Source organism: Bacillus rossius, chromosome 2, assembly GCF_032445375.1.
Source record: "Bacillus rossius redtenbacheri isolate Brsri chromosome 2, Brsri_v3, whole genome shotgun sequence".
In the NCBI taxonomy this organism is placed as follows: Eukaryota; Metazoa; Arthropoda; class Insecta; order Phasmatodea; family Bacillidae; genus Bacillus; species Bacillus rossius.
In genome coordinates, this window is record NC_086331.1 from 28115799 (window position 1) to 28129162 (window position 13364).

General features: G+C 36.9%; 1 protein-coding gene across 1 annotated transcript in view; it reads left to right on the forward strand.

Annotated features, from left to right (window-relative positions):
* Window positions 1–3826: 3826 nt before the first annotated feature.
* LOC134529196 (SRSF protein kinase 3-like) overlaps window positions 3827–13364 on the forward strand; it is a 270468-nt gene continuing 260930 nt past the window's right edge. The window contains exons 1-2 of the mRNA XM_063363043.1: window positions 3827–4016; window positions 4104–4215. Of these exons, the coding sequence (XP_063219113.1) occupies window positions 3986–4016; window positions 4104–4215 (143 nt within the window). The 5' untranslated portion in view covers window positions 3827–3985. The remainder of the gene's footprint in view (window positions 4017–4103; window positions 4216–13364) is intronic.

Sequence of the window (13364 nt, forward strand, 5' to 3'; positions counted from 1 at the left end):
CCTGAACATAGGATCTTTTCTACGTATTTACGTGCCAGCCTAAGTTGTGGCAATATCCATTCATTTACATGCTAAACCATTCATAGGGACGTGAAGCCACTGTTTCAGCTTGTCAATATAACTTTGCAATCTATCTTGGTCGCGCGAACCGTCACGTTTAGAGATGCGCGTGTCATAGCGGTCCGACAACGGACGCGGCCAGTCTCAGGGCGAATGAGTGTATTGATACTGAATAAAGTGCAGTGTCCTGTAAACCGTTTTCCATTCATTTACGAGGCGTCCTGGGTGGCCTAAACAGCCCAGGTAATTTCTGAACGTTTTTTTTTCAAACTCCGAGACGCGCTCCTGCCTGCAGCCACGAGGCCGAACCCCCGTAAAACCCCTGAGATATCTCACATTATTAATAATTAAATAAAAGCTAAAAACAGGCAGCGGGAGTGGCGTCAAATTCACGGTGTAAGCTCATCAAGCCATCCCCTTAAATTAACACTTGATAAGAAATGTGTGTTGTAGAGCACAAGTGTTAGCCCTCTCCAGGCACAGTGTTTAATGAATGCCCTTAATTCTCATCGCGGCCTAGAGCCTTAATTTAAGTAAGAAACAAGGAGCTGAAGCAATATTCAGAACAAACCCACAAACATAAACATAACCAGTGGTTTTTTTCCAACTAGTCAGTAGTCTTTAAGTTGACTCATTTTTTTAAATAATATTTGTTCATTTTCTTAAACTAAAGCTCTAATCAATATTTCATAATACATTTAATGTCAGCATTAATATTCAAACAAGGGTAATGTACAATTAACAAGTAAGTTTTCAATTAAAAACCGAATAACAGTAATTTATTTTCTTCACTCGTGGTTTGGCGCGCGGCGAAACTGTCCCCCCCCCTCCCCTACCGCGCGACAACTCCCCTCTGGCAGTCCATATCAGTTGACGGCTCAGGGTGGATGTGTTCGTGTGTTCGTTCTGTGGGGAACCTTCAATTTAGTAACTCACCGATTCTTCTCTCTGGTAAATATAGTCATGAACCAAATCCATTGTAATGTCAATTCCTCATGCGACCACGGGTTGGTTTTTACGGTGCAGGGCTTAACCCGGCCGTTGTAATTCCTGCCTTAAGGCCACGGGCCACAGGGCTGCCTTAAGGTCAGTCACTTTTTGGACCTGGCCGACTCCAGGACAACCAACGAACTCCCCCCTCTAACAGACTGCCTTAGGGCGAGACAATCATAATTAATCAAGAGTAGTGTCGTGTAATATCGTGTATTAATTATGTCCAAATTATCAACCAAGAGTAGTGTCGTGCAATATCGTGTACCCAAATATGTCCGTTAATAAATATGTGTACCACACATTTCAGTTCCAGTGCGTGTATTACATCTGTAGTTAGGCACCAGCCACCTTATGCTGAACAGGGAGTGTCACCATTGTCTACTAGGAGTTAATACCACCCTCAAGATACAGCCACCAAGTCTAGGGAAGCTCGCTGGGGCCGATCGACCCACCCCATTGGTTGGACGTACGAGCTAACCTGGTGCCCTCCCGGAAAAATACACCATAAAACACCACCAGCCCCTTAGACTCGCCGTGGGACTCGAACCCGAGACCCTGGCCAACGGCATTATGAACATAAAAAATTCCAAATAATACAATGTAAGTTTAAAGGCCCTGTAAAACTAACAAATGTTCGCTTCCAACACTTTCCAATATGTGTGTCAAATAAAGTTGGAAGGTTAAGACACAATCGTATACATCATTTGCGCAGCCATGTTTGTTTGAGAATTTGAATAACTTAAGTTTCCATAAAATATTTTGAATATAGGACAGATTCTTAAATATGTTGGATGTTGAATACAATCGGCCATTATAAATTGTGCCTAGCGAATACAGAAAAGTTTTCTATTTCTGCCGTAATGAAAATTTAAAATATTGAAGAACTAATAGATGATTAAAGAGGTTATAAAGGTGAAATAAATGAAATATGACACCGTACTCCCTGCGGCAGTTAAGCCTGGTCCCCATTGTGCCAGTACCATTCCCCGCTGGCAGAAAGCACCCCCCCCTCCCGAAAACACACAAGTCCTTAACGTAAGTGTCAACAAGCAAGTAACCATCAGTACTGTATATTTTTTACCCTTAATTCTCCTTTGAATTTCCTAAGTATATTCTTATTGTCAATTGTGTGTCCTAATAGAAAATAAGTATATAGTATTAATTTGAGTAGTTACGACAAGAAACAGACATGTCAATTTTACTCAGGATATTTTATGAACGAATTATTTATATTAAATTTTAACGACCATGTTTTTAAGCCCTCAGCCATTAGTTTTTTTCACTCAAAGAATTTATTCAAGAGAAGACTATAATGTTTAGTTTGTAAGTTTCATGTACAAGTATTTAACTTTTTTTTTGTATGGAGGTTTGCATGAGGCGGTGCTGTTTCTCCCCACCGCGCCTTCCTCCTCTGGCAGTCTTGAACAGACCGCAGTTCGAGGCGGTTGCATCATTCCTAGGGGAGAATTCATCTTTGTCACAACTTATCATGTTAATTCTGGTAAATATACTTAATCGACCACATATCATCAGCGGTTAAATGCATGAGCTAGGCTGGCGTCATCCCAGACAGTTAACATCCTCCATTCATGCAAGCATCCATTAGGCTCACCCCGGGTTTCAGCTATGAGACTGCAGGTAATGGCAAATAATAGTAATATCAGGACGGATTCCAAGACTTTCAGGTAAGGTAGCGAATAAGCACTACCCTTCAGGGACACAACCATAACCTAATTCGCAGACCGTATTTCAGAACGTGTCCAAACCCAATCCCTATTAGGTAACGAAAAAGCACCCATTTTAATAAACAGCACCCTGGATGAGGCTACAGACTGATTTTAATGCATCCTAGAGGACAATTGGCAACCATGACACATTTGTTATGCTATATATCCAACAGATAGCAGCACTATCGTGCGAATTAAATGGTGTAATTTTAATTTTCTGAAGTACCTACTTTTAAAGTTGCGATGATTGGTTTTTATAACTATTAAAGTATACAAAATTTATCCAAGTTAGTTTCGCTATCATAAATTTTAATTTAGCACACCGACATGCTTCATATGTACGCCGATGTTCACAAAAATGACCATATACAAGTTAAGGTGGCAAATAAGGTTCAGGCATTAGGACGAAATCAACGGAAAAGTGAGCCTTTTTTTTTGATCGATTGATTGTTTGTTACTCTTGCGATTGGGCTTCCGCCTGGTGGCAAGAAGTCCCTCCCCCCTCAGCCAATTTCTGAAGCCTCTTCCTCAATTACTTTTCTCTTCTCACATCTAGTATCGTTCCCTTAATCCTATTTCACTCCCTCTCCATCCTCACCAAGAATATTTGCCTTCCTCTTTCCATTCTTCTTCACTCTCTCTGAATCTTCCACCACACTCTTTGTTCATCCTGTCTCCCAGCGCACCCCCCCTCCCTCCTCTTCATATGTCAAACTAAATAACTTGACCAATCTCTCTACTTTCTTCTTTCTGTGTAGTGTCTCCCACCCCAACTCCTTCATCATCACCAATGGCTTATGCGTCTCACTCTTAGCCCCTTTTCTCCTCCTCTAAATACCCATCACCCATCTAGCTCTGCGCATGCACAGAATTTAGGCAACAGAACGGATAGGAAACCATAATCCGTTGCCTAAAAATAAGGTACTAGCCGTGTCCTATCGTTCACTAGGAATATATGGTTAATGTACACATGTTCGTTATTCAAGTTATTTCTTATTTTTCTTTTTGATATAGAGACTTTAAAGTCTAAGTATTTCTGCTTTCTGTGTATTGTATTCTTTGGCCAAGATCATGTGTTGTTCTTTCAGTAATGTTTACAAATGCGTGAAATTTAAGAATAATTTTCTATTTGATTGTTAATAATTTTTACTATTAATGTTTTGGTATACTTTAGTGATTTTATTGGACGCATGTAATTGTTTGAAATGAGTGGAAGAAACACTGTTAATAGAAGACGTAAGTAGCTCTGTCGTAGCAATTTTACGCCGGCATAACCTAAATTCCCTAATCTGTTAACTTGTTTAATTTGATATTTTTCTACAGTTTTAGCGATTCAAGCGAAAAAAAAGCGACATCGAAACACCAAAGGCAAATTCAAAAATCAAGATCCAAGTGCTTCCAACTCTGCTCGCTCTAACTGGGATACTACTGTCAGGTAATAAATAATATTGCTCGTATATAATGAAATGAATAATATAAATATATGGCCCAAAATTATTTGACAACGTAGTTTTAGACCACTGATATGCATCGGGTAATAATGAGATGTGTAAAAAAATAATAGAAATTACAAAATGTATTATTTTTTTTACAATCATTCTCTAAGAGGGCGTTATTAAGAAGATTACCAATTGTTAACCGTTCTTACACAGTGGTCAGGCTAGCAACATCACAAATATTGTGATGTGAGAATGGTCGATGGGACAGAAAAGTTATCCCTATATTCTGCAAACAATAAAGAAAGAATAATCAACAAAAACCAGATGTATACCAAAGTTTTATACCCTCGGAAAGTAGAAAGATTATGTATTTAGATTAATGTATGCTGGAATTAGATGGAAGTAGGTAAGGTTGTTTTTCTGGATTTATATGTTTTTAAAATATTAAACATTATATAAACTTAGCTGTACTTAATTGATGCTTTTCCTAAACAAAAGTGCACACTATAGTACCATAAATTTTATTAAATAATAGGAGGTTATGTAAAAACTTACAATTATTTTTGTCTCATGTGAACTTCAACTTTCTCAACTTCTAGATCTCCAGATTGTAAAATCAAATGCCAAGACTGAGTTATAGGTTGCGCTTTACTTTTACTTTTAAAAATACCATAGTACATAAATAATACAATAATTATACTAATTTATCACACAATTATTCCATAATCAAATGGTTATATATATGGTTTCTTGGACACTGGTTACGTTTTTCGTCTACTTCATTGCTAACAGTTTATTTGGTTACATAATTTTTGAGATTGCCATACAAATGGTTGTCTTTTTGTTTTGTTTGCTATTATCGTGAAGGAATTCATCTTTATAGGTTTCAACCCACATACAATACTACCATATATTTTGAACAGAAGATGTACAACTGTGTCAAACTCTAGCATGAAAAAAAAATAATTATATCCCAGAAAATACGTTTTCCTCTGCATCATTGGAAAATGATTTTTTTCCTAAAGTCAGAGCATGCCAAACCCCCACCCTCTCCCTTCTCTCTTACTTCTGATTGCTCATCTAGTTATCCTGCACATCTGTCTCCATTAAAGAGGCATCTAATATTTTGTGTCATTCATCACCGTGACTCATATAAATATAAATTGTTCTGTAACATTTGTTTCCCATCCATATTCCTAGAATATTTCTCCTCTTTATTGGGTATAGGTATTGCATCAGCAGTACTTTCTGTTCCTACACTCTAATCAAAATTCCTAATACAAGAATCTAAACAAGTCTTTTTTATATTTGAACTTACAGGTCTTGCCTTCGTTTCAATGGTTGTTTCACTTTATGTTCTTGGGTAGGAACAGCTATGTTTTTTAACGTGACTTATGAATGTACTTCTAACAAAGATGTTTGTACCTTGATGACTCTTCAAAAACATTATTTTTAAATTGAACAGAAAAATTTGTTATTTATTTACTACAAATGAGTCTCAGTTGATTTTCTTTGCCCATTGCTTATATCAATAATGGTGATTTATTGCAGAACTGAGAGTAATGGAAGGATATTTCCTTATTGTGTGAGGAGCCTTTCCTGCAGTCAAAAACATAGGACCTTGTAGGCATTATTAAATAAACTTGTAACTACAAATTATTTTATCACAAGAACTTACAAACAAAAGGGGACAGGCAACAATGTGTGATGCACTCTGTAATTTCGACACAGGCGAGACTGGCCATTTCAGAGCATGTGTTGCACCACCAGTGACTTAATGTGGTTTTACTTCACGTACTTTGCTCACTCACATACCGAAAACCATGCGTCATACAAATCTTGGATGTACACTTTATATTTCTACAAATTTTGAGGCGTGTTTAGATATTTCATTGCCAGCTGTTTTCATAGACATTAGGCACATGCTTGAATGTTCCAGTATAAACCTCATTATTTAGCAAAACCTTCAAGAAAATTAAAAATTGCCTTAAGATTTCACAAAGTTGCACAAATTTGCTTTCAGGTAAAAAATAAATAAACAGCTTGTAATATCACAATGCCTCACAGATAATCATCATAGTGTTATTTGTAGATGCCAAAAAAATTATTTTGTTGATTTATTCACGTACTCATGTAAAACCCTTTAAACTTCAACAATTATGAACATTTTGAATTAGAAGTTTTTGTAAGCTTTTAATATTACTATAAATTCCTGGCTTATTAATAAAAATTTTATAGGTTTTCCCAAAACCAATAGGCCATTAATTTAAATTTGAGGTGTGTAATCTGAACATCCTCAGATACCAATTTTGTCTTTTATCCGTTAGGTACTGATTACTATAAAGTTACACTTTTACTTAATCTTTAAAAAATAAGAGCTTAATGCCATGCCATAATCATAATAAAAAATAGTTGGGCTGGGGTTGGGTGTTCATACCAATCATTGTATTTGGCTAACCATCCCACTTAAATACAAATTTGACATGTGAAGAGAATGGACATACAAAACTCAATCTTAAGCTAAGGAAGGGTAAAATATGCACTGGATAATAGGACTTCTGAAGTAATAAATAGGTATTATACTAGGTCCATACTACCAATGCCCCCCAGAAGTCAATCCTAGGTCCGCTGTTGGCTGAGGAATGAATATGCTTATTTTATGTAAGGCTCTTTGAATATTACTTTTATAAACTTTCTTCTGACTTTATTACTGTTGCTGAGTTCTGCTCTGCTCCTTTCTTGCAGCAATAATTAGTGCTTTACTGATGACCAGAGGTTGTGTAAGTCTGGTTTGGTTAACTGTAGTTGCAGACACACAACATTGTGGGGACAACACAAGGACTATTTCTATAATACAGCTAAATATATAGCCCAGTAGGAGAGGCTGCTTGGCTTTACATGCAATGTAGTGGAAGCCACAAGTACTGCAAAAGGAGTTTCAAAATCCACATTCAAAATAACTTTTAAGTTTATTTTTAAATTAGTGTGCATTTTGAAACCTTTAACATGTAACAGGGAGGTTGGAGATTGAATTTCATCTCTTAAATAAATGTTTAAATAATTTTTAAAAAATAATGCATTAGTTTAGATTGTTAAGGTGAACCAATAGGAATATCTGGTTTATGAATTGAACAAGTTGTTAGTTAACAACAATATAGAGATATCACTCTCTGCAAAGGTTATATCTTTTAAATTTAAAGTAGTATGACTAGTATGTTCCATAAAAGTTTTAATTATCTATGAAAATACCTTATTATTATGCATAATTTCATCATTTTATGCTATGGAAGGTTAATATAGTATAATGTTTTATGTTGCCATGATTACATACTAGATATTGGGTATTCGTAGAGGAAGTAAATATATTAATGTTATTAATTTTTAATAATACTAGTTAAAGCACCATATCACAAATGTTATACTCCACATTATTGTTGATTTAAAAAAGTGTAAATTTTTAAGGGGGTCTTGTAAGGTAAAAATGTGAATTTTCGGAAAACTTTTAAAACATGTCATGTTGCATTTGTTAGTTTTTCTCATTAAAATGGTATATTATTTACTCCAGTATGATGGATAGAATTTTTTTTATAATACTATATGTATGTACAAAAACTAATTCATTTGTTGGTAACACATTTGACCTTGAATTCTCAAATTTACATTATTTGCAGCTTATGTTCCTTTATCTGGAAAACCATCAATGATAGCAGTCAGAAACTTGGTCAGATATTTTTGTTGTTATTAGTTTACATACTTATTTAAAATAATAGCAAAATTATGTGTAGAATTAAAACTAGAAGATTTCATGTACCTACAAAATATTTTGGTAAAAATTATATTTTTTTTTTTTTGAAAAATTTAATCAATTTAGTTCTATTTATTTTTATGTTGAGTTTCTACTTCAATAGAAATAATGTTACAACATAAACTGAATAAATTTCTTAATCCTATCTTAATTGTTCTGAAGTTACAGGAACATAAATTTGACAATTCACATTGGCAGCATAGGCCACATGGTACCCCCTTAACAATTGGAAAAATGGGAAGTAGGGATATAGGCTAACCAGCTTCATGGGTTTAAATGCGGGGGGGGGGGGCGGAGGGGGACTTGAGGCCAGCTCCTTGGAACTAAGGAGCCCCTCACTGTGGGAGCCCGCTTGTGCTTGTAAAATCATAACTGTAAAACAGTAATGATAAATGACATTATATGCCCCCCCCCCCCTCCCCCTGTGAACTCAACAGATTTTTGGTCCTTGCCAGGTTTGATATTTGTCAATCTGAGTGAACTATGCAACAGTTCTTAGGAATTGTGCTATTAGTACTATTTTTGCACAATTTTTGTACTGTGTAGGGCTATAGGTGTAGGTATTGAAAATAAGTTAATGATTTGTGGTTCTGCTAATTGAATTGAACTGATTTAGGGTTTAATGTTCTTAAACATTAAGATAATTCTTGCGGGATAAGAGGGGGAAATGGTGAGCTGGAGCAGCAACGGAACACATTAGTGGGGAAGCAGGAGTACCTCGAGAAAACTCACAGGCTGGCAACGCCTGCCATGTTTTCTACTTCAAAAGATCCGAGTTTTAACTCACTTGGAATTGAACCCGAGTGATCTGACCATTCTAGACCACAGGAGCCTCGATTGTTCACATGTAGTTTGGACCCAAAGGACATTGTATTTACTAACTTTCCTTCCTTATTGCGGAAGGGAGACTGAAAACTTGGCAGTGCGGAGAGTGAAATCAGGTAAGGCTCTTTTGTTGCTTGCCATTTTTGTAGCATACACTTGGTAGGTAAAGAATTTATAATTTCTTCTAGTCGTGTGAAACAAAATGTTGAACAAGTAATTTGTTATGATTATCATGGTTTTTCCCTGTTTGCGTTGAGAATATGAGTATATAAGTTAGGTAAAATTCATGTTAATTTTTTTAAATCAGTGTATTGCACCATGTATTAAATGACAATAAAGGGATATTATTAACATCCACCAATACACTGCAGAAATGCATATTTTACTATTCATAACATATTATTTAAAAAAGAAAGGTTTTTAACTGTAATTAAATTCAAAATTTTTTCAAAATTTATTGCACAATGGAGGTGTAATTGCTATAGAATAGTAAAAAAAATATAACATATGCAAGCTTAATTTATTTTTTATAAATTCTAAAAAAAAAAATGGCAACAGAAACCCTAGCAATTTATTGAAATGTATCATCCCCTTTCTAAAAAGAATTAAGGTAAGAGACACAACTGAAGTTAGTAGCCCGGCCGTTAAGTTGTGTCTGTTTAGAAAGCAGACAGTTGAATTGGTTAAATGGTGTCCAGAGACTTTTATCTTAGCTTTGCCTAGACTATTTACTTAAGGCCATGAAAGAGAAGCATTTTTCGCCTCAAAATCTGTGTCAAATTAGTTTCTAAAACCATCCACGAAATATAGCTCTTTTGTACCATTTATACTAGACTACAGGGTGTCTACTGACCCTGGAAAACCTGGAAAAATCAGGGAATTTTTTTAAAAAATCAGGGAATTTTTGTTTGGTAGGTTGTAGTTGGCAATTTTTTTGTTTATTGATCAGGTTGCATTAACGTAGCATCAAGTGTATCCCCTCCCATTTTTATTTTTGAATGGCAAATAATGAACATTTCCCATGTCCATTTTCGGATTCGGAAGTGACGTCAAATCACATGATACAAACTGGTTGAAGCTGGTCTGTTATCCTGCTGACGTACATGCTGTGGCATATGCTTCACACGTTCGGATTATACGGACAGGTGCATTTAATTTTAAGTATCTATGGATGCTCCCATCGTAAACTGGGCATTTTTGTTAGCTTTGAAAATACGTATCACAGACACTTTTGGTGAAGATTCGCCATAATTGCTAGATATTGGTAGCTGTGGGCTTCATACGGTCCATGGTGCTTTCAAAACTGGAATTTCTGCTACACAATGGGATGTTGTTAGTTTTTTGAGGCACAGTTACTTTTTTGTTTAAGCATGTACCTGCATGGAGGGCAGATTACATTAGAACAACTGGATCATCAGAGCTTTTTCCCAAGAAATTTTGTGCAATCAGATGGTTAGAAAATACTGCAGTTGCTGAGCGTGCCATGAAAACGTTACCCCACCCAAAGAAATTTGTTAGTGAAGTTTCTATTTCATCTGTCTCTTTCAATGTAGTGAAAAGTGCTCCTGAAGATAGTCTTCTAGAAGTAAAATTGACATTCTTCCACTCTTTAGCATCTGAGCTGGAATTGTTTCTTACAATGTTCCAAAGTGAAGCACCCATGACACTTTTTCTCTATGATTCACTGGTAGACATTTTATTAACTTTGGCGGGAAAGTTTGTGAAACCAGAGGTACTGAAGAGCTTTAGGGACAAACACAATGTATCTCGATTGGATGTAGATAACCAGGAAAATCTATTGACTGCTAACAATATCAAGTTGGGTTATGCAGTACACCATGCCATCAAGAAAGAGAAAGTACCAGAAAAGTCTGTCCTGTTACTGAAAAATGATGTTAGGACTTGTCCAAAGGTTATGGTAAAAAAACTTCAAGACAAAATTCCTTTGAAGTACAAACATACCAAGGGAATTTCCTGCTTATGTCCGCCTGGCTTTAAATTCGGGTGTGAGGAAACAGCGTGTGAAGTACAGTTTATAATGTTGTCTTCGAAACAGGTGGCTATCAGGACAAGAAGCTGATAACATTGAGTGATCATATCAGTTGGTATGTTCCTCGCAAGATTCTGAAGCACTGTGGATGCTCATTCTTAAGGCACATACAGTAGCTACTAAAACAGGCCTTCTAAAATTTGTGAGGATGATGTTGGTACTTTCCATGGAAATGCATCATTGGAAAGAGGATTTTCAGTGAATTCTAATCTGCTGACTGAAAACTTGCAGGAAGAAACACTGATTGCACAAAGACAAGTGTACGACTTTGTTCAACGTTCTGGAGGTGTAGAGCATGTTGATATCAACAAGTCCATGTTACAATATGTAAGAAATGCTAGTTGTAGGCGTAAGGAAGCCCTACAAACAAAACAAAAAGAAAAGGAAGCTGCAGACAAGAAGAAGGCAGAAAAAAGAAGAGTTGAAGAGGAGATCAAGGCATTGCAGTTTAAGAAGGCTCGAGTGTTGGATTTGGCTCGTTCTGAAGCAAGTGCAATAGACGCATAAGTTGAGTCACTGCAAAATTGACGGGAGATTCCTTTTACTAATGTTTTTTGCAAAAATAATTGTGCGAAATATTTGTAGCAGCATGTTTTATTTGCCATTAATTGAGTCACTTTGGCCACGTCTGGAAGAAGGTAATTTTTTTTACTAATTTAAGTAAGTTGAAATACTTTGAAACCCGTCAATGTATTGTTATGCAGATTTTTCAGTTTCGTGGAATGTCGTAATTGTGTTAAAGAAAACCTGGAAAAATTCAGTTTTAGACCTGGAAAACCTGGAAAAATCAGGGAATTTCATTTACTAGATTTGGTAGACACCATGTAGACATTATAAGTGTTTTAGTCAAATATTAAATAAAATTTGGATTATAGCATGTGCCTGTTGTGATCGGCCTTAAGTAATCATGTACGCAACTGTCTGTGTTACGAGGGTGTGCTGTGTACTATGTAAGTCTGATAGGCATATCATGTATTATGACTTAACTACTAAGTTACACACTTAAAGCTTGGTTCTAGCATAGTAACATAATGCCAGCACTAGCAGCAAAAAAGTAATAATGAGTACAAATCAGTAAGTTTTGTAAGTATGTTATTATTAGCATGGAAATAACAGATTATTGATAGCCATTGTTGATGAATTCTATACTGGTCGTTCTGTTATTTTTCCTCATTACATACTTACTTAGTTGTCATCTCACAATACAGGCCAAGGATGGTTTCCGGGGTATTTGGAGCTGATTTCATATGACTTTGGTGCCCTAAATTCAAATTGGCATTAGTTGTTTTTTAGGAGGTAAAATTTCTAAGATATTGTTACGATTTATTAAAATGAAATAATAAATCGTCGTGGGAAAACTACTGGGTTTGTAAATGGATAGCCCAATTAAAGATTTTACTACACAGTTTTATTGATTGCCAATATTTACATCACTAACAAATAATCTTCTAAAAATGCCTAATAATCAATTACACTTAAAAATGTTTATTCCCCAGTCACTCGGTTTTTACACACCGCACACCTCGCTGGGCCGCACCTCTGGTGCAACTCTCGCCGTAGCACCCCTCGTGGACCTCCGTCGCGGGACTCCGTCGCACTTCCCTTCGCCGAGATCCACTCGACGCTTCGATCGGGACTCTCGCCACCCAACTATCGCCGAGGAACTCCCGCTCAGACACTCGCCCCGGAACTGAACTCTCTCGCCGAAGAACTCCGCCGCACCCGCGTCATTATCGCGCAGACACTCTCGCCCCGGAACTCCGCCGCACCTGCGGCACTATCGCCCGGAAAACTCTCCACTCTCAACTCAACTCTCGGAGGCCGGCGTCCTGGCTTATATAGGTCCAGGCGCCACTTCTAGAATTCACGAGCGCGGCTGAGGCCAGTCGCGTCATCCTGCGCCGACCCGACACCAGAAATATTGAGATGCGCGGCGGCTCGCGGAACTCCCCAGCTGTAAGGTGTCAGATAACGCCGCAAAGGCAGAGTGTCGCTAAGGGAGGGGAAGGAAGGAGGGGGGAAGCGACGACACTTGTAATCTACCAGGCGCTCGCGGCATGTCTCACGTTGCGGCGGCCACATGACATCAGTGGCCGTGCGGGGCCGCCAGCCAGCTCCGAACCTGCGCGCGCCGCGGCCCTGCTCACGTTCGTAACAATATAATGTTTTAGTGAAATGTACATATTATGTTATTTTATGTTAAATCCATGAATAAAATCTATAAATTAAACATGAAATTATTATTAAGTTGCAAAAATATATTATACAAATATTATTAGTGTATATTAATATTATTATATATACAAAGATAGTACCAATTCATCGATGGAACCAACTAGTCACTCAACACTTGTAAGCTTCTTTTTCGTTAACTTCTTGAATATATCTTGGAACAGTCTCCCTTTTTAAAAACTTCAGCAATAATCTGCCATCATGTGCATATCCCAACTTCCTTGATAGTGCTG